Here is a 27,711-nt window from a genome sequence, read left to right as displayed (position 1 = left end):
TGTGTGTGTGTGTGTGTGTGTGTGTGTGTGTGTGTGTGTGTGTGTGTGTGTGCCTATGGTTGTTTGCAGCCTGGTGGGGACCATTTTCCCAGTAAACACAGGTGCGGGTGAGGACCCACTCTTCCTAATGTGGGAAAAGCCCGGTCCCCGTTGGGGAAAATACTATTGGTGGGTCAGGGTTAGGCTGTGGAAATGACCGGTAAATGAGTGGAAGTCAATGCAAAGTCCCCACAAGAATAGAAGAACAAACTCTTGATTGTGTGTGCGACACCYCTCTGCTCTGTCACAGAGAAGAAGGGAGGGAGGACTCTCTCCCTTCTTCATACACAGAGCTGGCCCAGCAGGATTCGTCCCGATTGTCCCGATTACCCACTCCACCCTTGGACACAAGAACTCATTTTCAAGGGACAAACAGTCAAACAATATTACAGGCAAACACTTTTGAGTCAATTTAAATTAGGATTTATAAAAATTAAACATATGACCTGCCACATCAGGATTAAATTGCTAGTAGTGAAGTGACATGTCCAGGAGAGAAACCCAAACATCCTTCTCAGTGACACTTTCCAGCTTAAGGCCCTGAGGTGTTTGTAGACCAGAGAGGATACATAATCCACCCTGTGAGTCCTGCATCTTCCCCGAGGCCTCCGACCAGTGGGATGCACCCTGAACATATTTAAAGAGAGGCATCCTAATCAGATGACCCACCTCAGCTGACTCCTTTCAATGGGAAGGAGCAGCGGCTCTACTCTGAGCTCCTCTTTGATGATGAAGCTCCTCACCTCATCTCTAAGGCAGAGCCCAGCCACCCTGCAAAGGAAGCTCATTACAACCGCTTGTAACTAGAATCTTGCTCTATCGCTCATGATCCATGCCTCATGACCACAGCTGAGAGTTGGAACGTAGACAGACCGGTAAATCCAGAGCTTTGCCTTCTGACTCTTGAAGGAAATGTCTCAAATACAATTTAAACTTATCTTTTGAAGCAGGTCATTTAGTAAGACAAATCAAATCATCTCTCTGGAGACTCGTCACAATGTCAGAATTATTGAGGGATCAAATTTAAGCCAGGAATCTGAATATGTGCTTATTTTATTAGAACTAAATCTGACTTAATCCCTGATTTGATGTGATGGGTGGCATATATGTCAAACTTTAGCTAGCTGAAGTAACTTTGGTAACGCTTTCTTTTATGGTACCCTCATGTGATTACAAGGTAATAAAACATGTAAATGTAAAATGTAATTACTACCTTATTTCCATGTAATTACATGGTAATTAGGGTACAAAAGAAAAACTGTTAGTAAAACTACCTTTATTGGGTAACTACAATCAAATTACTATTCAATGGTAACTCAACACTATATTTATGACCAAAACAATGCAACTAAATTTTGGGGTTAGTGGTTAATTGCAATAAAATATAACTTTAAAACTGTCCAAATTACCTACTTATTTACGTGTTACATAGTGAATTGTAATACATTACCATGTAAGTCCTACATTACTGCAGACAATTACATAGTAAAATTGAACCCTAATTACCACGTAATTACATGGTAATAGGATAGTAATGTTTTTAATTACATTTTTATCACCTTGTAATTACATGGTAATAAAGATACCATAAAAGAAAACGTTACCGTAACTTTTTTTTTACCCTCAGGACCCCCCATGGTTAAGGAGCTCGGTTCACCAGACCAAAGTGCGTTTGAACATGGTGTACTTTGGTAAAACGGTGCACCTCACCAATGACCTGCTGGACCTGAGGGACGAGGTCAAAGTGTTTCAGCAGCACTGTGGAGGAGAAAACCTGTGTGTCTATAAAGGAAACCTCCTTGAGGGAGGTCAGCATCTGTGAATGAAAACAAATCATAAGTAGGCATCTGTGGAAGGTTGTTTATCTCTCTCTTTTTTTTTTCTAAACCTCCTCAGAGACGTTTCAGTTCATTTCGAGGCGACACAGAGGGTTTCCCTTCAGCTTGACCTTCTACCTAAATGGGCTTCAGGTGGAGCGGCTGAGCTCCTGCTGTGAGTTCAAACACAGCAAAGGCTCCAGACTCGGCGGACGACATGGACACTTTGGTTTTTCCAGCGTGGAGGACGCCACCCCCTGCTACAAGTAAGACGTTCAGGATTAAATGTGCACTTTGGTTTTAAAATTAATTTAAATTAATATAACAGTTATTTTTACATCAGACTGTTAGGAGTCAGTAGGCACTTTTGTCAACATGGACTAACAGGAAAAATATACTCAAGACCGTTTGCTCTTTAATCATAGGGTTAAACAAAAACTAATAGGTTTATGTCCACAATGTTAATCTAACATATGTGTTTAGACTTGCGGTTCCCAAACTTTTAAGTTTCCGACCCTGGTTATTCCAGATTTAGGTTTACTATACATTGCTAATAACTTTAATAAACAAGGACAGACTTAATAATTATACTAGTTCTTATTATTTTTAATTTATTGTGTTTAAACTTTGCAATAAATATGGTGAAAAACATTCCATTAGCAATGTGTTTAAGTTTTGATTCCTGGAAATCATCTAGGGAAGTTCTGTTGATATTTCATGACCCACAGTGGTGATCTGAAGCCATTGGTTTAGACCAGGGGTCTGCAATCTGTGGCTCTGGGTCCACACATGGCTCTTTGACAATGTGACCAAATAATATTTTTTTTGTTTTTTTGCTGTTTATATCAACAACAGAAATCAATTTGTATGCAAATATGTAATCAATACTACTAATACAAAAAGTAAAACATGTTAGCTCATGCTAGCTAGCCTGTTGTTTACTGAAATATTCCAACTTCTTTCTATGATCTTTATCCCAAATCCATCAGAATTACCTTTAAATAATTTGAAGACCACATAATAATAAGAATTAGAAAAAAATATATGCCTGAATAATAGTTGTTCTAGTTTTTATGAAACTTGGTATAAACTATATACAGTATTTTTCTTGTTTACATGAATATGGTATTTTTATTTGTCCTGGTGTACATAAAAATAAATAATATAATAATATTTTTTTTAGTTTTATAATGTCAACTCCACTGACCGTAAAGATTCCTGAAAAGGCCTTGAAAAGGCCCACAGACCACCAGTTGATAATCACAGTTGTAGCTTGTTTTGCAGCCCTCACCACATTTTATTAGTGAGACAAGGAGCAGAAATGGCTCTTTCGATTGTAAAGGTTGCAGACCCCTGGTTTAGACTGTGGCTTGTGCATTAACTACAGAAGACAGATGAACCTTTTGGGTCTGAAATGTAAAATTATTATGAGCTTGAAGCACTTGAAGAGCCCACACCTGCGACAGGACCTTAGAATGAGTTGTTCTTTGTGACAGCCCCAACTAACCCTAAACATTTTGTTCATAACTTTTTGAGAAATCTTGTGCACAGACGGACGGACAAACCCATAACATAACCTCTTTGGCGGAGGTAAAGAACACTACAGTATGAACTTGTAGTTTTCTCATATACGTAAATCAGAAACAATTAAAATCCTAAACCCAGTATCATGGACTGTGGTTGGACGATGCAATCACAGCTTCTCAGGAGGCAGACAAACTGTATTATCAAAAGAAACTCCAAATCAGGATCCAAAACCATAAATCCAATAACAGAGCATGAAGCCTAAATACTGATGCAAGAATTGACAACAACTCAAATACCTGATGACGTGAGGAGAAAATCCAAGATTAAATACACTGAGAACACTGATGACAAATTGGGTGTAGGTGAAGCAATTACAAAGCAAGATCAGAAAAAGGAAACAGATTTTACAAAATAAAGCAAGAAGTATCAGTGAAAATGAACAAAAAAAATTAACTCTAAGCAAGAGTTGAAATAAAACCCAGATGAATACGTAACACATAGAAAAACCACCACTGTTGGTCTCATTTTATTTCTGTGATTGGTTTTAGGTGCATCATAGCGATGGGGCTTGCAAAAAAGCCCACTCCTCCACCCAAGATAGAGAAAGAAGACAATACACAAGAACAGTCAGCCAACAGCACATTAGATGCTCCTGAGARGGAGACAGGAAGGACTGGGTGGGATACCGCCTCCCACTTTGAACCTAAAACTAGTCAACAACGTGGTCCAGATGCTCAAATCCAGGAACAGACTGCACCTGGGAGAGACAAAGTCAGAGAGGGTACGAGAACTGACACATCTGAGTAGAAACCAAAGCATATACCACGTACCCAAATGAGTTTCGAGTGTGTGTCTGTTTGTGTGTGTTTTTTCCCTCTTCAGATTATGAAGAGGACTTTGAAGCAGATGATGAAGGCCCTGTAGAAGAAGCAACGGTTGAAGAGGAGAAATCCCCATCTCCAGTCAGGGAAACTGAAACGCTGGTTCAAGAGGAAAACGTCTCTGAAACTGATGACAATGGTAATGATGGTGGGTCACTCTCTCAGCTACTTTGCCCTTTTTCATATAGAAAATTAAACGGATCAGAGTGTACAAAAAGTACCTAATGTGCTTTGGCATTTTGATGATTGGGGATTAGAAATTAAAAACGCTGAATTCTTTTGCACAGAAGACACCGTGTCTTGTTCAGGCTCAAGTATCTCAAGCAGCGATCAGGAGGAAAGCGACGCCGAAACCGTGAACGACTCCACGAAAGACGAGGAAGAAMGTCCACCTAAAGACGACGATGATGTCGAGGAAACGGCTGCTGCCACGGATCAGAACGAAGAACCCAAATCAGACGAGACCGCAGCCGCCAAGGTCGAGGCGACTTCTGACAGCGCCGGCGAGAGCACAGAGATAGAAATCTCTGACACCAGCACCACACCAGGGAGCGGGACTAAACAGAGCGATGACGCCTCCGAGGACAAAAACAATGAGGAAACGGTTCACGAGAACAAAACGGAGGATGAAAAGGACAGGGGTGAGTTTGGGGCTCGAGGAATAAATGAAGCTCAATAAAATTCTCTTCTATGMCAAAAATAATCCACCCAGATTTAAAGTCAAGCACAATGCATATTCTAAATATGCGCTGTACTTAGTAACATTTGAAAACTAAATATTATTGGCTTCAGTATTGTCAGCTAAATTTGACAAAATCCAAAAAAATATATAAATAAATAAACAATACTTTTAAAARTTTATGGTGGCATTCTTTTTGTGTTTCTCTGCTTTTCTTCTCATTTGTTTTGTGGTTGAGATCCTCTGCCTGATCCATTTTTGTTTTCCTTTTTCTTTACTCTGATTGCAATCAGTGTCTTAGGCTGAAACAAAGGTTTTGTACTCTTTAATTTACTTTCCTAAAACTGAGTCTAACTTTTAAGGTAAAAGAAGTGTTGCTTAACAAAAAGAGCCCTCGTTGGGTGAAACTGTAATCAGAGGAGGATGGTAGTGATATAGTAAGGTGAAGCGAGAAGATCTGCTGTGACGACCCTAAAGAGATCAGCCAAAAGAAGAAATGTCAAAAATGCTCAAAATATGCAGCTGTGAGAAGGTACTTCATTTTTAATTTACACTTTCATCCAAACTTTTCTAGCAAATTTATTTATTTTGTAGCTCCAGGGTGAGTCAAAAGTCTCAAGACACCCTTTAATTTCTGAAACAAAAACAGAAAATGAAATATCTGAATACTTCAGCAAGTAATGCAGGAGGGGGTCTYTCTTTTAGGCTATGTTCAGAAGATGGCCGCCATCTTGAAAASCACCATATTGGATCAAAGTCTAATTTTTCTAATAAGAAGATAATCATGTGGCATATCAAAGACAACCAGAATTGTCCCAGAAATAGATGACCAACTTCCCATTGAAATGTCTTGACTTTGATCCAATATGGCAGGCTTTCAAGATGGCGGCCATGTTCTGGACATAGCCAAAAATATCGTTCCCCTCATCCCTTACCTGCTGGGGTATTCAGATGTTTCAGTTTCCCTTTGGTTTCTGGAATAAAAGGTGTGCTGAGAATTTCGACTCACCCTGTTTTATTTAACCTGTTCAAGCTAGAAAAAAACTAACATGTCTACACTGCAAAAACTGTCCATCTTACCAAGTTTTAAAATCTTATGTGCAGCCAAAAAGTCTTTTTGATCTTGTTTTGAGACTGATTTACTAAACAAGGACTGATTGTGTAAGAATAATAATCTTGTTTTCAGAATGTGTAAGATTATTTGTCTTGTGAGTCTGAAAATTTGACTCAAATTAAGTCAAAGATTTCTGCCAATGGAGTAAGAAAATTTTACTTGATAAGATTCTTGAAATAAGAAAAAAATTGAATCAAATCAAGTATTTCAAGAATCTTACCAAGTAAAAATTTTTTACACCATTGGCAGAAAGTTTTGACTTAATTTGAGTCAAATTTTCAGGCTAACAAGACAAATAATCTTACACATTCTCAAAACCAGATTATTATTCTTAGACAATCAGGTCTTGTTTAGTAAATCAGTCTCAAAACAAGATCAAAAAGACTTTTTGGCTGGATATAAGATTTTATAACTTGGTAAGATGCACAGATTTTCTTGAACAAAGCCAGCTTTTGATCTTAGCTGTTGATTAATCATAGACTGAAAAAAGATTTAACAGTTTTACATTTTACCATTAAGAGTTCATTGGAATAGGAAGAGTTTTAAAAGTTTGTTTATAGTGTTTCAAATCTGGTTGTGCTCTTTGTTTCTCCATCTTGACTTACATTTTGCATGTTGTGTTGCTTTACCTTCATAATTTTGCTCCTAAATAAGTGAAATAAATGTGTTTTTTTCTTTCTTTTGGTCTTCTTTGTTGTATTTGCTTTGCTCCAATCTAGTCTTCTTGAATTTAACAGTTTCTTTAACCACATGAATCATGTGACTTTGCATTTCTTAAGCCAAATCTGTGCAGGAGAAGCTGGCAGAAGCCATTTTGAAGGAGTCCCAGTGCAGCACTGAGCCTGAACTGAGCGACACCAGCACAGAGGAAGAGGAGGGGCCCACAGCTAAAGACCCCCAACAGGAGAACAATGGTACTGGAATTTATTACATTTCTCATCTAATTTGATTTAATTTTACAAATGAACCTCCAGCAAAGTTTTTTTTTTTCTGTTGTCAGATCAAGAACAGACTGTTTTAAAGGASACAAAACGTGAGGAACCTGTTACTGATGAAGTGGCACAGAAACAAGAAGAGTCACCTGAAGCAAAAGAAGAAGAAGAGGAAGAGGAGCAACAGCCTCCTGACAAGAGTGAAAGCATTAAAGATGAGGTCAGTGAGGCTGAGGAAGACGGAAAGGCTGCAGAGGATGAAGTCACAGCAGAGGCAGATCAATCTGAGGAACCAAATGAAACCCAGCTTCATGTAGACGATGAAGATGTTGCTCAGGATGATCAAACTGAAGATCCCTTTGATGGAAGGAAGCCTGCTYAGGCTTCAGAGGACAGTGAAGAAAYGGAGGGGAAGGTTGTTGTGGAGGCTGACGTTCACACTGATGAGACGGGGCAAAAGGCAGAAAGCAAAAAAGAGGATGAGTCATCCGGATTAGAGACAGAGGCAACAGCAYCAAGCGAGACAATGGAGATCAAAGCAGAGTCCTCGGAGGGGCGAGAGGCCCTCAGCTTTGAAGAGGCACCTGAAACCCACGCAGAGAGGAGGCAGCAGGCAGACGGCGAGGACGACACCGCGGCGTCACAAACCGAAGTCACCGCTGAGAATTCAAGCCGCTCGCCTGAGGAGGCTGCAGCCTCCACGGAGGGGAGAACAGCCAACGAACGTGAAGAAATGACGAAAGACGAGAGCAACGAGGGTGAAATTAAAGAGGAAGCTCAGGAACAAACATCAGAAACCGACGAACAAAAGAACGACGACGAGCAGGAGGAGTGTGAGCCGGAGGAGGAGGAGAAGATGGAAATAAATGAAAAAGTACATGAAAACACGAAGCAGCAGGAACCCGAGGAAGAACAAATTCAAATGAATTCAGACGAGATAACAGTTGAAAATACACAGGAAACAGAACTGAAGCAAACAGAAAACATTACTGATGACAGTAAGGTGGAGAACCGTACAGACACGAATGAAAACATCACAGAAAGTCAAAGCACAGAAAATGAAGAAAATGCAAAACATCTCCAAGCTGTAAATATAGYGAACATAGAGGAGGCAAGAAGTGAGAATGCTGAGGACAGTGAATGTGTCAAGAATCAAAGTGAAGGAGGTGATGACTGTCAGAACAAAAACCTGACTGAGACAAACACGGCTTCTGAAGAAAACAACGACGGAGCAGGAGAGTCTGAGAAAGCTGAGAACGAGGAGAAAGTTACAGAATCCGAAGCTGAAGAAAAAGATGTAAGAGAAGGAGAAGAGGTGTCTGAGATTACAGAAAAACAAGAGAAAAGTGACGACGAAGAAGAAAATAGAATATGTGCTGAAAACACTGCTGAGTCGGCGGATTTGTGCGACAGTGAAGCAGCAGAGACGCACGAGGTGCAAAATGTCACAGAAAATGAAAGTGACGAAGGGGAAACTGCAGGAGCGAGTGAAAATGGAGCGATCAATGCTGAAAATGGGGAGGTTTCTTTTGCAGATGAGAGCCATTCTAACGAGGATGAGGAAGAAGCTCCAGCCAAAATAAACACCGACTCTGAGAGGATGGAACAAGCCAAAGAAAAACCAGAAGAACGTGGAGAGGAGAGCTCAGAGGGAAAAGATGTAAAGCCTGAAGAAGCTGCAGAAGAGCTCGAGAATGACATATCTGGTGCGGCTCCTGATACTGATCTCACACAGAGCTCCAGTAAAGAAGGTGATGACAGCGAGGCAAAGCACCATGAAACCAAAGACAACCCAGAGCTGGACATGTCTGAGCCAGGAATAAAAGAATTAGAAGAGAAGAAGGGCGATGGAGAAACAGAGAGGGATAAAAACAAAACATTAGAAAACATTGAGAACATCGGTGAGTTTGTGCTTTCAGAAGATCAGGAAAAATCTTCATTACCAACAGATGATGACGGTGATGCAGTTAACCATTTAGATGAAGAGAAGGACAGTTCAGTGTCYGACAAGAACCCTGAAAATGCTGCTGATGGAGAGACTGGAGGAGCTGCAGAGGAGGCCAGCAAGGCCTCGGAGGAAGGAGCGAGTGTTCTCCTCAAACCTTCAGCACAAAACAAGGTGGCAGAACAGAGCGTCACTGTGAGGGAGGAGACTCCAGAGACACTAACTAACATAGAAAGTACAGATATGGTCACAAACTGGATCATGATGCACCAGTCGTCTAAGTACTTTGAGACGTTTGTTGAGCCGTTAGAAGATCTGAGGGAAGAGCTTTTAGATATAAAAGCATCCAACTCAGATGACAATGAAACACCATCTACAGAGCCACCAAAACCAGAGGGTCCAACGAATATGGCGAAGATGTTTGGGAATGAAGGAGAGCCAAGGGCCACAACTGAAACAGAAACTGAGGACCTTGAAAACATCCAAGATGATCAGTATGACCCAGTTCAAGCTGCTCTGCAGGGTGAGGAGAACCATGTAGCATCCAATGAAGAAACTCACCAAAGTGGTCATGAAGGAGATGTGGAAAAAGACCAAGATCAAGATGGACCAGCCAAAGAAACTCATGAGAAAACAGAAGCAGGAAGCTTCTCAGGCTCCCTCAACGCTGAGCGTGTTTTCGGGACCCAAAGTGGTGAAAAGGTTGCCAGCGTTGGATCAGCTCCACAAGCAGTCGCTGCCCTGTCTTTGACAACTGAAGGGTTTCTTGAGTCAGCGAACAACGCAGGTCAGACAGACGATCGGACAGGTCAAATCACCACGCTCTCCACATCCAAACCAGCTGATGGAAGCCAAGAGGAGTCGGGCGATGAGGACGCCCATCCAGAAACGTTAGGAGACCGTTTCAGTGGAGAGACGAGAGCCGTGGAGCTCATCAAACAGTTCAGTAACGACCACCTGAACTCCTTCTCAGTGGACAGAGCACTGTTCGCTCACACCTCGTACCCTTTARCCTTAACTTCAGGCGCTGAGAGTGGACCGTAAAGGTAGAATGATAGTTTGCTCTCATTTAGTTTTGTATAGATGCATATGTAGGCTGTGTGAACACATGGCTTTAGGTTCGATAGGGTTTTCTAACAGTTTCTAGGGATGGGCATTGCAAATTAGCTCTGGCTATAAATGTTGTAGTGTATAGTATTAATACTTGACACGTGTCCCTATTCAAATAAACAATAAATGAAATGAAACGAACCGAACTGAAAAAGGAAAATATCTATAGACTGAGCTCATTTATAGTTAAAGCAAACAAGTTGCACAAAATGTTTCAGCTGCTGGATTCAGTGTTTACAGCAGATCGCCTCTTCCTATTGTTAGTGTGTCTCCAGCTTGGTATCAAGTACAGCTGCTATCATCTGTTACCTGTAAACAGATACTGACCTACTCACAGATGATTGAATAATTCATGTCAGACTCTTTAGTTAGCCTCTCTTACACTTTACATTTCCAGCGGGCGGAGATGAGTGACCCAGCTTTCATCAGAGATCTGTAATCCAAGCTGTCCGCGACCATCTCTGACCACCCTCTGAAACTTTATCAACAAGGGGAACATTAAGCTGATGATGAGTCCATTAATGTCAAGTGATCCTTACAAATGAAACTACCTCTATTTAAAGACCTTTTTAAGCATTATTTTGCTTGTTAAGCTTGTGTTTAGGGTTAGTTTGGGTTTGTAATGCTTCGTGATTCTGTGTGAATGAGCCAAAACCAAAATAAAGTTACTGAGACTGGACAGCGACTTTGCCTTTTTGCCAAAAAGAGGTTGACATGTACACAAAAACAAAAGACTTTTGTGAAGAGAAATATTTAATTATATCTAATGATACAATTCACAAAAAAAACTTTATTTGTAAACCTTAAAAACAAACTACAGAAACAATCATTTGTTAGCTTCTACCCCTCTTTGTTTAGTTTTATCTCTAATGTGTTCARAGATTACAGTAAATAAATGGGTTAGGTAGCAATAAAAGAGTCCAGATCCTGATGTGGGTTCAGGTACTGTCCTCAAAGCTGCCGCTGCTGCTGAACGATGAGCGGAACCTCATGGTGCTCATGGGATCAGAAACGTACCCTGAAATAAAGAACATTTAGACAGAGAGCTTCTTTTGAATTAAAAATTTACATTTGTGACAATTTCAGCTTTTCAGTTCAAAGCTGCACTTGTTTTATTTATTTAATACATTCCTCAAGCTGTGAAAGTTCAGAACAAAAGCAACAACCTGGGTTCCATCAGTAAGTTGTTAGTTCCACAAACAATAACTGTTGTTACGCCGAGTCGTGACTTCTGCAGACAAACCGTTTCGATCGATGGGAGAGAACTGCATGTTCCTCCTGATTTCCTCCAGCGAAAGGCCACCAGAAGCCCGACGACGCTCACTGAAAATGAAAACCAGCAACCTCAGCTGCATTCATTAATCAAACTGCAAAACAATCCGTGTCCAGAGTTATACGGCGCTACGTTTAGACGCAGGACAACAGGCGAGATGTGGGCCAGGTACAAACTGAAGACATTTGATACGTTCTGCTTTCCCTTTCTGCACGAGCCATGTATACAGGATTTAAAAATAAAAACCTGTGTGGCACACAACACCATGAATACATGTATGGTTCATTTTTCCATTTCAAAATAAAACTAATATTCTAGTGGTTTTTTTTTTAGTTTTTAAACTTTATTAGAAAAACAACAATTGCAAAATTGAAAAATGCTGTTTCTTCGACTTTTTCATTTTAATGGTTAAAACAAGGACAGTGTTTATATTTTGTTAGCGCACTATTTATTACTAGCGTAACCGGAAATCATCATGGCCTGAACTCCGCATTATGTTTCACTTAGGACTTTTTTAGAAGGAGTTGTCGAATCTTGAGAGTTATTTTACCGTGAGCAAAATTGATCTGATAATCAGATTTGAACTCAGCCATTGCCAATATCTTTAGAATCGGTTTCCGTTTTATAGCATTCTTCCAGCCACTGTAAACTCTTCTTCTTTGGTGACAGAAACCATATACTGTATTTTATTTTGGATTAAAATAGCWGAAGCAAAAAACAAACACTGTGTGTTTTTAATTAGTTAGATATTTCATTTAGGTTTTGAAAATGGAAAAACAAACAATTTATTTTGAAATGGAAAAACCAAAGAAGAACCGTACACGGATCGTCATGCCTGGTTTCCTTTTGTTTCATATTTGGTTACCAAGAAACTCCATTCTTCAGCTTACATTATAACCGATCACCTGGACAACACTTTAACACCTATTTGGGGWTTAAATAAATCTCCTTTGCTCTTTAGTGGATAAGTAACACAGCATGTCGTTAGGATTTATTTGAATGTCTCCATTTGTAACTTTTTAGTGAGAAGTTTCTCTGGGTTTTAAATAATAATTTAAGAAACGTCTATAACTTGATGACTGTATCAGTCTGTTCACAGAGCCCAGAAACAACATTGAATCAGAACCATCACACAGACACTTCAAGTGCTGAGTGTTAATGTGACCATTGTGCAGTAATCTATTCTCTTGATCTTCACTTGTCTGAGAAGGTGCTCCAGTGTCCTACCTCTGAGTCCAGAAGGCGTAGGCGCGAGTGTTGAGAGCGTACTCCAGCTCAAAGCGGGAGCGCAGGGCGGCCACGTGGCTCCGGCCCGGTCCGCCTCGCCCCAGCAGGCAGTCYGAGGAGGAGGAGGGGGACAGGGAGCCGCTGCTGTTGCTGGAAGCCGGGGACATCAGCTGGGACAAAAGAAGGACACATGACAACCTTAGTAAACGTTTATTTAAAGCAGGTGAGYATAGATTTTTCATACCTCAACATTACACAGACATTCCTCCAGGCTGGAAACCACTTCAGAGAATTCAGGCCTGTCCTAAAATCAGAAACAAAGTTTCAGTCACATTTAAAAAACAACAACAYTGGAACAAGTGTGTCCTCTCTAACCCCTTCCTGTGTTTTTATTTTTCCAATCAATCCTAAGGAAAAGGTGAAGTATGCCACTAAAAACAGTCATTCCTGCATCTGTCTGCATCTCAGTGTACCAAGATACAAAACAGAAAATTATCAGGAAAAAATCCAACCCTTGTTTATTTCTTCTAAACACTCTTGTTTGTGGTGTTTGATGGAATCAGAATGATTTATTAATAAAAAGTAGACAAAATCCTTTTTTTTTCACATTTAAATCATTCAATTGGGGTCTAAACCCTTTGGGGTCTATATAAAGTGGAACTGCAACGCTTTGGTCTGTATTCCTCCTTGTTGTAACTCCACAAGCCCCTCTTTCACCTCTTTTCTGAGATGTGTCTCAGATCAACTTGTTTTGAGGCTGTCTCTTTAAATCTAAACGAGGTGCTTCACACCCCAGAGGGGTTTATGACTATAATGCTGCACAGAAACTTTTGTTTTACAAATGAATWAAAAGATGTTAACAAGAGAAGACTTATCCATCCAGTCTTACATGCTGGAGCCAGAGTCTGACCCAGAGCCAGAGGAGGATGAAGATGGTAAAATTGTAATTGGTCTAGACCTTATTTAGAGGTTTCATTGTAAATAATTTGATGWAATAGTTCAAAAAACATTATCGAAAATAGAGAGAACTAAATGGGTTGAAAAATATAATCCAAACAGAATATAAAGATATCCACGGAGCACCGTAAGAGATTAGATTAAACATTTTTGCATTCCTAGAGACTCCAAGTACGCAACAAAATCCATTTAATGGCAAAAAAATGGATTTTACAAGAACTGTCCCCTTTAAGTAAAACTTGTGCTCAGATGAGAAAACGGTGGCAGCCCTGTTCAACATGTAGCTCTGGTTAAATGAAATGATTTCACGACGTTGCTCTGGGACAGCCAGGCAAACAGGTGACACGTCGGGCATCGTTAACTTGCAAGCAGGAAGAACGTGTTGCACAAAGAGAAAGATGTGCCAGCAGCAACTTTGTCCCGTGGAATAATGCATCTTGATGAGGTGGAGTGGAAAACAGCCCTGCTAATTATGAGCATGACGGCACGGTGATGCATCGTCTGGGGACTGGCCTCTAGCTTTCATCAGTGCTGCATGTGCTTAAAGGAACAGCTGATTGTGCAGATTATTGTGTTTGATTTAATTAATGTTGTAAATGGCTGTTTAAATGACCTCAGTTTGGTTTAAAAAAATAGTAATTCTGAGTAAATTCATAAAAGGCAGTCTTAATGGGGCCAACAGAGACTGAAATCTTAAAACTTCATTCTCCAGTAAGTTGCAGGCATCTCTCTTGCAATAAATTTTATTAAGATAAGATAAAACAGAGCTGGATGGTTTGTACTGAAAACCTTTTTGTTGTTGTTGTTGTTGTTGTTGTTTGTTTTGTTACAATATTAATGCTCTGGTTTTAGTATACCAGCTTAAATTTCCTGAGCATTGTGCGGAACATTGCAGCCACCAATAAATTGTTTCACAGGGACTTTTTTTCCTGCTGGACCGCTGAAAGCACAGCAGCACAATACTGTCGTTGCCTGTGTCTCAATAGACCTTTTTGTAGTTAGAAATGATCACAAAAAAATCACGGAAAAGCTGAGGTTGCCACTGTAATTGCACAAATTCAGCATTTACAAATTTATGCCGTTATACYTACCKAATGTATTTGCTCTAAACAGATTTGTGCTAAACTTTCCTTTAGGACTGTAGATGAGAATTTTCATAAATATCTAAGCTATTTTGTGGTTTTCGAGCTCGTTACATTTGCACAATTACAATGGCATTTTCACCGCAATGTTTACCCAGTTGACCTGTAACCCAGAAGGGCTTTGCTCCGCGCATTTGTGATTCATTTCTAACTACGAAGTGGTCTGTTCAGGGGCTGGTATTCTTCAAACTTTGCAGAGTTAAATTTGTTGCTGCGCGGTCCCGTTATGCACCGTGCAGGAGAAAGAAMGTTATAGTCTAAACGCTGGATAGCCGCAATGTGATGCAGAGTCACAAATATTTTGGTCAAATAGCATTTCCACACATTGTACCAGGAGCACAGAGGGAAGGTAAGTCATTAGTGACCCTACGCTGAAAACTATCACTTCTACAAAGACTAATTATATTTGTGCGGACATGATGATGTAGTAGACAACTCCTGACCACTTTACCACAGTAAATATCAGGCTTGCTGGAGATTTAGGACCTAAAATGCAGATGGAAGCAGAAAGAGCTCAACAACTAAASCGATTTATTCATAAAACTAAAGCTGACGAGGTGGAAAAAAWTTTACAAAAACACAAGAGCTGGAGGACACATAAGAAACACATGGAGAGCCTGATATTTAGCACAAGTGAAGGCAGCGCAGAACTGATGAGGTGGTGACAGAGACTGAATAAATAGGAATGGGCTGATGAGAACATGGAAGGCATCTGGGCTAATTAGGGCGAGACAACAGGTGAGAGTGGCTGATAGACTGGAAAACTACTGAGACTGAGGGAGGAATGAGGAATGACACAAGGGARACAGAGGAGCTAAAGAGAAATAATGCAACCTAAAAAGGAACTTAAAAAAACAACYCAAGGAACCATAAACATAAAAACGCAGAGATCCTGACAGTAATTTCCCTCTCAGTAAGTAGAAAATGTCTTTTACACACATTGCTGTGCATGTAAAAAAAATACCAGCATACTGTTAGAAAATATGGTGATATAAATGTTTAAGATAAAGCAACACCAAATAAATATATGGTCTATCTGGGCTGCGCTGATGGTGCATTCATGGACCAAAAAAATGTTGGATTTATCAGTACTGACCACTTAAAGACTGATATATACTTTATATTATTATTATTATTATTATTATCATTATTAATATTATTATTATTATTATTATTTTGTTAGGATTTGTCTGTCTGTTCACCAATTTGAGCCGATCAAGGTGCAAATTCCCCGTTAACAATTTGAGCCAATCATTTGGTGTATCTTTTTTATTTACATATAATTGTTTGATTTTCTTTTAAACTGGACAAATAGTGGCATTAATAATTGTAGCCTGGGGCATTTTGAGCAGACATAAGGTCTGCCAGAACAACCATGTAACGCGAAAATGAAGGCGGTGTAAAGGGTYACAGAAAATATCAGCTTTGCATATAAGTTACAAATGATTTGATGTAATGTTTCTAATAATGACAGAACAAACAGGAAGTCGGGGTGTTACCTCTGGACACGAGTTCCAGCCTCTCATAAGAAGTGCAGAGATGGGTTTGGGGATGGAGTAGCCGATAGGAGGCCGGATGTGATGGTAAGCCATGTCTGCTGCAGCCGCAGCTGAGGAACGGTTCAAAGTTAGATGTGTCCAAGTTCTGTTGGCATTTATTTTACATAAATCTGAATAAAATGAGTACTTTTACACAAAACAATAAATAGTCAAAAAAATCCTTAAAATTCTTTATAAACCAATAATGATTAGTTACAGCATCAGATTAAAATGGGCAATGATTTCTTGCTAAATTGACATTGAACTATGTTTCAATTAGAAATTTTCTCCAAATGACTTGGGGTTTCTTTTGGCTCGTTTTGGTGCAGAAACATTAGAAATTAAATATAACAAGTTAAGTGACAAAGAGAAGAATTTTGATTAGGCTGAGCTAATTGAAAATTGTGATTAACTGGGATTATTTAAAAAGTATAGGATCTCACCACAGTAAAATTGCTTTAACATAAAAGGCGGTTAATAACTTTTTTGTATGTTAATAAAATTATAGTAGTATATTAAGCTATTTAAGTGTTAAAATGTAATTAATAACAAAGTATTTTGGAATCCTTTATTGTAAAGTGGTACAGGTGTACTTTGTGCTTAATATCAGCCTAAACCTAATAAGCCCTATTACTGTTATTTATCAACATGTCAGGACTGTTATAGGACTGTGATACTTATTTATTTTTTTTATTTACCGTTATTTTACCAGGCAAATCCCATTGAGATCTCAGATCTCTTTTTCAAGGGCGGCCTGGGCCTGAAGGCAACCTATTGTACATGTTTTTGTGTTGTGGGGGAAACCGGAGTACACGGAGAAAACCCACGCAAGCACGAGGAGAACATGCAAACTCCGCACAGAAAGACACCCAGGTCCGAACCGGGGATCAAACCCAGGACCTTCTTGCTGTGAGGCGTCGGTGCTAACCACTGAGCCGTCGTGCCGCCGAACTTTACTTAGCAAAAATCAGTGTGTATAGAGCTAAATTGGGGTCATAAAGTTTGTAAAAATATATCTACACTATATTTTTTTAAAAATTGGGAACAGAAAAAAAATTGAAACTGAAAATAATTAATATTGTATATTTGATTATATGATAAATATTTGTTAATTATATGCTACAACGGTCTGTCATACACGTTAATTATGACCCAAATATCTGCCATATTTTTAATCTATATGATAAAACGACCTGCCATATTTTAAATTATGGCACAATAGCCTGCTATATTATTTATTATATGACACAACTTTCTGCGTTAATTAGTTAATTATAACGATCTGTCATTTTTTTTATGATGTGACACAAAGGTGTGCCATACTTTATGAATTACATGATAAAACAAACTGCCATATTTTAACTTATTTGGCAAGACGGACTGACATAATTTTTTAATGTATGATACAAAAGCCTGCCATACTTGGTTAATTATATGATATAATGGCCTGCCATATTTTTGAACTGAATGACACAATAGTCTAGCATAAATGGCTAATTATATGATACAACTGCCTACCATTTTTCTTTATTAAGATACAATGGGCTGCCATGCTTGTTAATTATGTGATAAGATATGCCATATTGTTTAATTATATGACATAACAGCCTGCCATATACTTATTACATGATAAAAGTTTTGCACTTTTTCTATCAGTTTCAAATTGATTATCAAGTTTATTTTTTTTTTCAGTTCACAATTTTTTCCCTCAGTTCAAAAAAAAGTATTTTGTTTGAATAAACTTTGCGACCCCAATTCAGCTTCATAAATGTGGTAAAAAATGTGGTAAAAAAGTGTTACCACTGACAGTCACTGATTCAGTTGTGGATATTCAGTAGAAATAATTTAGATTGTTTTGTTAATAAAGCAATAATGTAAAGACCACAGCAAGTGTCAGTCAGTCATCATTTTTATTCTTAAATCTTGTCCTAATGAAACTACTTCAGACACAAACTTAAGACTTGTTGAAACTCATCTTATTAAAATGATTGCATCCCAAACAAACAAAAAATAGAAAAACAAAACAAAACAAAACAAATCACCTGGTTTCAAGTGAGCGAAGGGGATTTCTCCAGTGAGCAGCTCCCACAGACAGAGGGCGTAGCTGAACATGTCCGCCTTCACTGAATAACGAGTGCATTGTGTGAACACCTCAGGAGCCATCCATCGCAGGTTCTGCACACACGCACACACGCACGCACGCACGCACGCACGCACGCACGCACGCACGCACACACACACACACACACAACACTTAGATGTTCAAAAAGTGAAAGCAACATAAAGTGAATTTTAGTTAGCGGACTGTGACTGATGTGTTTTAAGTTGTCTAAACATAATAAATGTCCAAACACAGACATTTACACACACATGAAGGAAGTCCAGTTATTATAATAAATACTCGTTGTTTTTGGCAAGGGCAAGTAGTTTGACACAACAGACAGATCCTAAGAGATGCAACACACTTAGCAGCAAACTGCAGGCTAAGCACTCTGCAGTGCTGAGTCAGCACATTCAGATAAATTCTGCAAGAAGGCAGTTTTTATCCGGTGGGTAATTGATGGCAGAAGGTGCCTGTCTTCAACTCCCACAAAATACCAGCATATACTTTTATTTCCCCCTGAYGTGACGTATCCTGGCTCTGGTGTGAAAGGAAGGAAGCTCATCATGAGGTGGGCGAACACTACTGACCCCCGGCTGCTTGGTCATGTTGTCCTCGTCGACTGACTGTAGAAACCTGGATTCTGTGGGGAAAAGAAAAAACAGGCGCAGGTCGGAGGAAGTAGCAGTTGTTACGAAGTAAAACAAAAAAAGTACATTCTTTAGAGAAAAGCTGTGACTCTGTGAAACATATAAAGTCAGAGTGCACTAAGTTAAATTTGATGCAAGTGGTATATTTCTAAAGTGTTATAAGATGTTATGTTCCCACTGAAAAAACAACTTTTCAAAAAGCTGTTAAAGAAAGAATAGACAAAATAAATCAAACCACTCAAGTTCTCTTAAATAACATTTTTAAATATTATTATAAATTATATGTTAAAATAATGATTGAAAACAGATTTAATTTTATGATAAATATCTGAAAACATTTATTAGATTTGTTTTATTTCTGCATTTTTTCTTAATTTGCATTTTCCCCTCTTTAGCTTTCTGAGGTTGCCTTAGGTCATCTTTGATGTAATCACCTTCTCATTGAAAACATTTGACTTTAATCCAGGTTTTCAAAATGGCGGCCATTTTCCGAACATTGCCTAAAATATAGTCCCTCTTACCCATCAATTGCTGGAATATTCAGATTTTTCATTTTCCTTTTTTGTTTCCAAAWTGAGCGGGTGTCCTGAGTCTTTTGACTCACCCTGTAATATCTCATGATCCGCTGGAAAAATGTAATAAAACTCTCATTTAGTAACCACTAGCTATACATCTATAGGAACTTTTTGGAATTAACTTGATTCACCACAGTTAAAATGACCTAGGCAAACACAACTCCGTTATTTTTTTATAAATATCAAGCTATAATTAGGTGTGGTTGTAGCTGAGAGTCTACCCCAACACACAATCTGAGCACTGACTGATCACGTGACATCTTTGTTTAAAACCTTGGCATGAAAGGCAGCATCCCCTCATCCTAAAATGAGATGATGTAACACAATACCTTTTTAAAGMGGCAATATTATGTGTTTCTCAGGCATATATTTAAATACTATACCACAATAAAGTATCTATGTCACCTTTAGCTGTTATTAAAATGCTGTTTTTATGTTTAAATAGAAAATAAACTTATCTTCTCATCACTTCCTCCTCTAAACACCTTGAAATTGGCCTCTGTCTCTTTAAGAACCACATTCCGCTACTGTCTTGTCCATTTCAGTGCAGAGCTCAGCAGACAGTTTAAGTTTCACTTTCACTTTCACCCGAGAGCCTGCAGGAGTCATGGGCGGGGTGTGTGGGGAGGGGGAGGGGGTGCTCCAACACGAGGAAGCTCGGCTCAAAGATACGTCCCAGGGGCGTTTCTGGTCCCCACCTGTCGTTTTGCTCCTCAGCATGTCTTCCTTTCTCAAACATGCATGAATGAGTCAAAGCAAGGCTTTGGGCATGTTTTTTATGAGATTATAACATTATAACATGATGTAAAACTCAAAACAGTTTATTTTACATGATATTGCCCCTTTAAAGAACAAGATATTTATTGCAGTTTTGGTATTTTAAATACTGCTTTTTATGGTATTCAATCAAACCTTGTAAACATTGTATGCAGCTCCTTTATTTGTTAACTTCAAGTGAACAAAATGGACGTGACTTTTTTGTACAATTTATGGAGTATGACTTGAAATCTTTAACAGTTAGAGGAGAGTTAGTTCATTCGTGTYAACTGAGTAAAGATGGAAGTCACACAATGATAGACACTGAAGTTTTGCTCAAATTAGCCAACTTCAGTCACATTTCAGTGTAGTCCCTCTTTAAAAAAATGAAACAACTTCTGTGACTGAACGGGTGAATCCCTTATGAATACTCACCTCCAAAGTCAGCCACTACCGCATGCCCGTCCTCATAAAGCAGGATGTTGTGGCTGGGAGGAAYACGGCTGTAATGTTAGAACATAAACACAGTGGCAGCAGCCATCACGTGTGATTACTGRAACTCCAACCTGTTGAGGTCCCGGTGGATGATGGGCTGGGTGAGGTTGTGCAGGTACTCCATGCCCTTGGCCACGTCGATGGCAATGATGAGCTTGGACTGCAGGTCGATGAGCCTGTCCATTGACACATCATTAAAGCAGCGACCACTTAGCTCCGGATCAATAGGCTCTGCCAATCAAACGCAGCACTTTACACAGGTCGATAGGACAGTCTATAAAGACAGCACCTGGACACACAGTTAGCAGAACACTTTATCTGGATCGATGGCGGTCCCGGCTGAGGGGCAGAGAGCGGTGAACTTGACGCTCGCAGGATGACAATGAGACCTGTGCAAACAAGTCCTACAGCACCCAATATCTCCTTCTACATCCAATCCATTACCACCTTGSTTTTACATTTTAAAGAAGCCCACTTTCACCTACTTAGGTAACTTAATAAAATATTTTAAATTATGAATTATACATCAATACATTTCTTGAGAAAACACACAGAGACTGGAGGAGGATCGAATGAAAACAAATCAGACTGTTTTATGGTCCTCCTATCAGCTGACTTCCCACTGATTTGTCCTCGTTCATTATTTTAATCTTCCTCTCATCATTTTGAGCTTTGGTGAGATCATTTTTCATGTAAATATTTTTCTTTTATTGYGTTGCAGCCAAGTAGGCACAGTTGAAACCAGATGTTTACATATACTATATAAAAAACACATGCGCATTTTTTCCCCCACACTAACGTGAAATCAGAATAAACTTCTCCTGTTTTAGGTCAATTAGGATTACCAAAACTTTTTCCTATTTGTTAAATGCCAGAATAATGAGATGGTTTTTTAAGGCAACTTTTATTACTTTCTTTAAAGTCAAAAGTTTAAATACACCCCGTTAGTATTTGGTACCATTGTCCTTAAACTGTATGACTTGGGTCAAATGTTTTGGGTTTTCTTCCACAAGCTTCTCAGGAATGTTGGCCCATTCCTCCAGACAGAACTGGTGGAACTGAGCCATGTTTAAAGGCCACCTTGCTCGCTCATGCCTTTTCAGCTTTGCCCATAAATTTTCAATAGGATTGGGTTCAGGGCTTTGTGATGGCCACTATCTTTGGGACACTTTCTAACCAGTTTGGCAGCATGCTTTGGGTCATTTGGAAGACCCATTTGTGTCCAAGCTTTAACTTCCTGGCTGATGACTTGAGATGTTGCTTCAGTATTTCCACATAATATTCTTTCTTCATGATGCCATATATTTTATGAWGTCTCTCCTGGAGCAAAACAACCCCACAACATAATGGTGCCACGCTCATGTTTCACAGTAAGGGTGGTGTTCTCAGGCCTGCAAGCTTCACCCATTTTTTTCCTCCAAACGTAACGATGGTCATTATGGCCCAACAGTTCAGTTTTAGTTTGGTCAGACATGTCTACAAACAGGAGGGTCTTTGTCCCTGTGTGCATTTGCAAACATTAATCTGACTTTTCATGTTTCTTTTCTTTTCTTTTAAAACTTCTGGTTTTAGCTGTATATACTGTAGAACAGCTGGAGTGAGATCGTGTGATCTAGTGTAGCAGCAGCAGCATTGACCAGAATTGGCAATAATCTGGATTATGCGTTAGCAAAAGAGTCAATAACAAGGGCTGATTACTTTAAACCTGCATTAATACGGTAACTGAAATGTGTCAGGTTTACTTTGGGCTCCAGTCTCTTATTAATTAGTCAGGTTGGATCGGGCTCAGACAGAATGTCTTCAGGTTTGGATCGGGTTGYATTTTTTAAGCCCGGTCTGAACTTTAAATTGTTTAGAGTGGATCTGTGGTTGTTTTCTGTTGTTTTGAAGCAGTTTGACCTTTAACCGGTGTTTGAGTGTTGCCTAAAAAGCTTCGATTTGTGCCGATTTTGAGTTTATTTTTTGCATCTCTTTCTTTTCATTGGTTATTTTTTGTGGTTGTTTTTTTTTTTATAAAGCACCAGTTATATTGTTTTCTCCTTGTCCTTTTTTGTTGTTTCTGATTAGTAATGTGTGTTTATATGCCTTATGTATTTATTTGTGCTCATGTTGCATCCTTTTCTGTTTTTATGGTCGATTTAAATCAACCTTTGGACTATTTGTAGCCATTATATATTTAAAGCATTTTTATATGGTTTCCAACTGATATTGTCACTTGGTAAGCTGTGTGATGTTTCCAGCTGTTTCGTGACTTGTCTTGTGGCAGAAAAAGATCAGCTTTGATGCTTTATGCTTGAACACGGCTGTGTTGTTGTGCGTATTTTTTTTTGTTTGTTTTTTAGACAAAGCATCTCACCTCTTCTGCTCATGCAGCAGGGAGAACAGCGAGCCTCCAGAGACGTACTGAGTGACGATGGCGAACTGACTGGGGTCATCCAGGCARGCCCCTACAAACTGGATGATGCAAGGGTGGTTGAGGCGGCARAGGATGGACACCTCTCTGCAGAACATGTCCACGTCCGACTTGGAGCAGTACGTGTTGGCTCGATAGCTGCAGAGAGCAGGAAATCAAAACAACAATCTTTTTTTTTCAGTTTATTCAAACAGAGGAGAGATGCTGCATCGCTTCTTTGTATTAGTGGTGATAAATAAAAAATAAATAAATAAATAAATAAATAAATAAATAAATAAATAAATAAATACATACATACATACATACATACATACATACATACCGTTTTATGGCGACAATTTTGTTTCTGCATTTGCCTCTGTAGACTCTCCCAAAGGAGCCTGAGTGTGTAACGCACACGCTCATCAATATGATTATCAGATTTGCGAGCACATTAGCTGAAAAGAAAAACACAGAGGAATGGACCTACCAGAGCCGATAATTTCATTAAACTCCAGCTCAGATAGCTGAAGGTGGAAATGAGACGGGAGGCTGGCCCTGAGGACAAGAACCTCTGCCTTTTCTGAAAATACAGGAAGAAAAACCCTGCAGTTTGAATAATAACTTATTTAAAAGTGAAACAAAATCCTAAATCAATTGTTGGAAATATGTTCCTAGAAATAATACATTCTACTTTTCATGTGTTAATGTGTTGGTGCTTTTGGAAGGCCATTTCAGAAGCTTTTATTCGTTCAGACACCAGTTACGATCTGTGCATTTGGGATCATTGTCTTATTGGAACACTACTGTGTTTACGTTTGTTGATTTGACATTTWTTATTCCATTTACTTGGTACAACACATCAGCACCACAGCATGATGCTACCACCACCATGCTTGACATGTGGGACAGAGTTCTTAGGGTTTTGGGATGGAGATAAATTAGTCTCAATAAGATTTTAGCACACAGATCTGCCTGCATGTAAATGTGACATGTGCTTCCTGCTGCAGATTCACACGAGTAATGCTGCGTTCAAGGCTGGTGAAAAGCTGGGACATCCGAGTGTCACTACACTTACTGGGTTATTGGAAGCAACTTGGTACATTAGTGGGATCCACAAATTATATTTTTATAGATAGCACATTTAAACTAAACTGCTAATAACAGTTAGGTTATTTTTTCCAGAGGGAAAATACTGGGAAAAAAATCTGGTAGTTTTTCCACAAGAAGAAAAAGTTAGTTTTGTGGACTGTGCAGCTGAAATAAATATTTCTAAATGGGTCAGTTATTCTTTTTGTGGAAAATTTACCTGGAAAATGGATGTATTTTCCCAGTAATATAAACAGGGAAGTGAGATAGTGGGACTAAGCCCTGGTGTTTACAGTAAAAATATTAAAATGCCTAACTAACACAAATTAAAAATATTGTATCACTTTGTGAAATTTACAACAAAACTGGAGCCAAACAGTCTGGAGAAAATTCCAGAGTCTTTCCAATAGTCCAACGTTTCACATTTTAATGTCTTTCCTGGTACAGAATGATTGACAGACYTCTTGTCCCGCCCCCTCGGTTTGCTGCTCATTGAAGCTATTTTATTCAGCCCAGGGTCACACCAAGGTCACAGGCTTTAGCCAATGAGAGTGGACGTACWAAAACATGCCTTGAGCGTGAGTAAAAAACTGGAAGAGAAGAGGTTTGGGGTGGACAGACCAAAGATTATTCAAGTTTTCCTGGTTTTAGTATAATGACTGACTAACAGCAAGCATAGCTAACAAATCTCTTTTCTGCTGAAATGATAGTTGAAACTAGTGCTGGGCAGTATACCGTTTTGTACCYAAAACAGATTTTTATTTTTGTTARGATATGACTTTTCTGAATACCGGTGTAAATAGCCTGAATACGTGCGGAACGTTTCGTCGCGGCCGCCAGTGAACTGTTTCCCTGGGGACATGTTTCCTCGCAGCACCGCTAAGCGCATTAGCATGCTAACGTTATTGTTGGAACAACTGGCGGCGGGTGGTGTGTTTCAGCCGCTTATATGGTCTGACGTAAAAAAAAAACATCCTGTTTTCACCATCGCTGAATAGTAAACTAATAAACAATTCTTCAGTGACGTGCATGGTTAGATTTAACGCGCTACGTTATAACGGAGACGTTATTGCATGGAGACTCTAGCATGCTTCTATTGTGAAAAGCCCGGGGGTGGGAAGTAGTTTTGCAGTGTAGCGGAGTTGACTGGTGTGCAAAGTGAGTCGTCCTTTTAAGTTTTATTAACACTTAACGATAGACCAGATAATGATTTTTTTCTCAACCCTTCATGATCGAACCTAAATGCATGATTACTGTCTACAACCAGGCAAAGAAGAAAAGACGTACAAGAGGAGGGAAACAGTGATACAGAGGTACAGTAAAAGAAAAAAGTCAATAAGCAAAATTTGTTTACATTTTAATATCAGCTGAGCTGTGGGGAAAAAACCGTCAAATACCGTGAAACCGGTGTAATTGTTGAAAATAACGTGATATAAAATTTGGGTCATACCGCCCAGCTCTAGTTGAAACTTAGTTCAGGTGAATCAAGTATTGGACAACTGTCAGAGACTTTGTGTAAGCTTGGTTTTTGGTGGTAGCTCATTTTACGGTTGTCTTTGCGCTAAAAAAGGGCATAAAGTCAAAATTTATAGCAGGTTTTCTTTATGTCAAATTTAATCTGTTTTACCATCTGGATCTGTTGTCAGAATTCAATCTTTACTGTTTTATTATACATTTATACATTAAATATCTGTTAGCCCACCCTACAAATGTCACCACCAGCTGCCACTGAATATAGGTTTATTTATTCTTATAAATTTTCATTCTACTCATCTTAGGTTGTTTATTTTAGCAGCACAGTCCAGGAGATGTAACAGTTTGGAAACCCTGTAATTTCAATGTAAGCGTGTGTGTTTTAATACAAGGTTTACTAGCGATAAGTCAGAAAAGTCTTTTCTCACCAAACAAGTGTGGTAACTCTCGTTTCACCAGCGTCGAATGCAGCATTACACATGAGAATCTGCAGTATGAAGAAAGTCTCAGAAGTCCTCCATGTCGGTGTAAACKTCACACTAACACTGGTGTTCCAGCAGTTTTCAGATCCTAAACAATCCGCTTTCATCTGGGTGACAGGTAAGTACTGTTTAACCGGATTAGTTTTGTGRAAAGAGAAGCTACCAACCACAGCCGATCATAATCACTAACAAAAGATTAATATGCCTAGGGTTTGTCAAGATTTAGATATTTCATCATCACATATTTAAAAATAGGTGATTGTATGCACAGTATAAAGTTGTATTTGTGTAACCAGTTCACCTTGGAAATAGTCTAAATAAGTTAATAAAAGCCTGATTACTCATGACCACTTCATACCATAAGTGGATGTAAACGTCTGACTTGAGCTGTATATATTTAAAAAGTGATCTATAATTCACACAGCAAACAATTTCCCCAAAAGAAAAAAAGAAAAACCCAGCAGCACATAGTTCTGATAAGCATCTAGACCCGTCCTCTTGGCGACAGACACAGTGTGTGTGCAGACATGCCAGCTGCACTCGGTCCATCTCACTACCTTTAGTCATGCTTTTGATCTTCCCCAGAGGAGACGGAACTGAAACGTAGGACCCATCTGCAGGAAACATTTGAAAGGTTTCAGTAGGAGATGAGTCAGAAGTTTTATTAAAGCTGGTCYTGTCTCGGGGTGCTGACTCACCCCCTCCTGGCTGGGAGTACTCGTTGCACGGAGAATCATCTGGACGCTTGTAGTGTTTCAACAAAGTGACGATGGCGTCGTGACCTGAGAAACACACGGTGAGATCTGGGCCCAGATTTATCAAACCTCTTAATGTGGAATTTTAGTCTTCGGTGTTGAGAATTTCTGAAATTCACTCCTACTTTCAGGCTTAAGTGTAAACGCAAGTTATTAAAATTAAGAATAATCTGCCACTGTCTGAGACCATCACTCTGTCCTATRCTTCACTGTCCTGTAGTGGGCTGGATTAGGATCAATCATAGTGAACTGCGTGCAGGTTGGCWGAAATATGTGGAATTTAGAACCAAACACATGTCAGTGGTGCAATGTCTGACTTCACTGCACCACCACGCTTTTCACCAAAARGTTTTTGTGCTTGAAAGCAAGTGAGATCAACTTATTATCTGTGTTCTAAACCATCTGTTGCTGATTAGGTCAAGAGGGTCAGAGATGGAGCTTCCCGAGCCAAAAAAGGTTAGTTTGTATTGAAAGAGACAGCCTCAAAACGAGCTGATCTGAGACCCACGTCAGAAAATGGGTGAAAGAGGGGCTTGTGGAGTTACAATAAGGAGGCATTCAGACCAAAGCATTGCAGTTCCACTTTAAAAAGGCCCCAACTGAACGATTTAAATGTGAAAAAGAAGGATTTAAAAGCATGATATGTCTCTTTAAAGTGAGACTCTGATGCCTGATAACTGACTTTTAAGCCCAACATTAAAGGGCCAAAATTATGTTTCTCAGGCATACATTTAAATACTATACCATAATAAAGTATCTAGG

At 39.2% G+C, this 27,711-nt stretch overlaps 2 protein-coding genes across 4 annotated transcripts in view; one reads left to right on the top strand and one right to left on the bottom strand.

Moving 5' to 3' along the window:
• Window positions 1-10,723, top strand: part of erich3 (glutamate-rich 3) — a 21,847-nt gene extending 11,124 nt beyond the window's left edge. The window contains exons 8-14 of the mRNA XM_014002917.1: window positions 1,667-1,847; window positions 1,936-2,122; window positions 3,932-4,164; window positions 4,266-4,412; window positions 4,552-4,905; window positions 6,837-6,971; window positions 7,058-10,723. Coding sequence (XP_013858371.1) covers window positions 1,667-1,847; window positions 1,936-2,122; window positions 3,932-4,164; window positions 4,266-4,412; window positions 4,552-4,905; window positions 6,837-6,971; window positions 7,058-9,978 — 4,158 coding nt within the window. The 3' untranslated portion in view covers window positions 9,979-10,723. The remainder of the gene's footprint in view (window positions 1-1,666; window positions 1,848-1,935; window positions 2,123-3,931; window positions 4,165-4,265; window positions 4,413-4,551; window positions 4,906-6,836; window positions 6,972-7,057) is intronic.
• Window positions 10,724-10,793: 70 nt separating this feature from the next.
• tnni3k (TNNI3 interacting kinase) overlaps window positions 10,794-27,711 on the bottom strand; it is a 26,216-nt gene continuing 9,298 nt past the window's right edge. Inside the window, exons 12-25 of one of the 3 annotated variants that reach the window (XM_014002912.1) lie at window positions 26,893-26,976; window positions 26,752-26,808; window positions 23,641-23,733; window positions 23,494-23,551; window positions 23,115-23,309; window positions 20,830-20,934; window positions 20,699-20,751; window positions 18,873-18,925; window positions 18,224-18,356; window positions 16,143-16,252; window positions 12,789-12,848; window positions 12,545-12,714; window positions 11,288-11,367; window positions 10,794-11,062 (exon numbers count right to left, since the gene is read on the bottom strand). In XM_014002912.1, coding sequence (XP_013858366.1) covers window positions 10,983-11,062; window positions 11,288-11,367; window positions 12,545-12,714; window positions 12,789-12,848; window positions 16,143-16,252; window positions 18,224-18,356; window positions 18,873-18,925; window positions 20,699-20,751; window positions 20,830-20,934; window positions 23,115-23,309; window positions 23,494-23,551; window positions 23,641-23,733; window positions 26,752-26,808; window positions 26,893-26,976 — 1,331 coding nt within the window. In that variant the 3' untranslated portion in view covers window positions 10,794-10,982. Of the gene's footprint in view, window positions 11,063-11,210; window positions 11,368-12,544; window positions 12,715-12,788; window positions 12,849-16,142; window positions 16,288-18,223; window positions 18,357-18,872; window positions 18,926-20,698; window positions 20,752-20,829; window positions 20,935-23,114; window positions 23,310-23,493; window positions 23,552-23,640; window positions 23,734-26,751; window positions 26,809-26,892; window positions 26,977-27,711 lie in introns of those variants that run through there. The other 2 variants (XM_014002913.1, XM_014002914.1) reach the window with 2 other exon arrangements.

This window comes from Austrofundulus limnaeus, unplaced genomic scaffold, assembly GCF_001266775.1.
Source record: "Austrofundulus limnaeus strain Quisiro unplaced genomic scaffold, Austrofundulus_limnaeus-1.0 Scaffold15, whole genome shotgun sequence".
In the NCBI taxonomy this organism is placed as follows: domain Eukaryota; kingdom Metazoa; phylum Chordata; class Actinopteri; order Cyprinodontiformes; family Rivulidae; genus Austrofundulus; species Austrofundulus limnaeus.
Note: the sequence above shows the minus strand (reverse complement) of the source record. Positions and strands in the feature narration are given on the sequence as shown.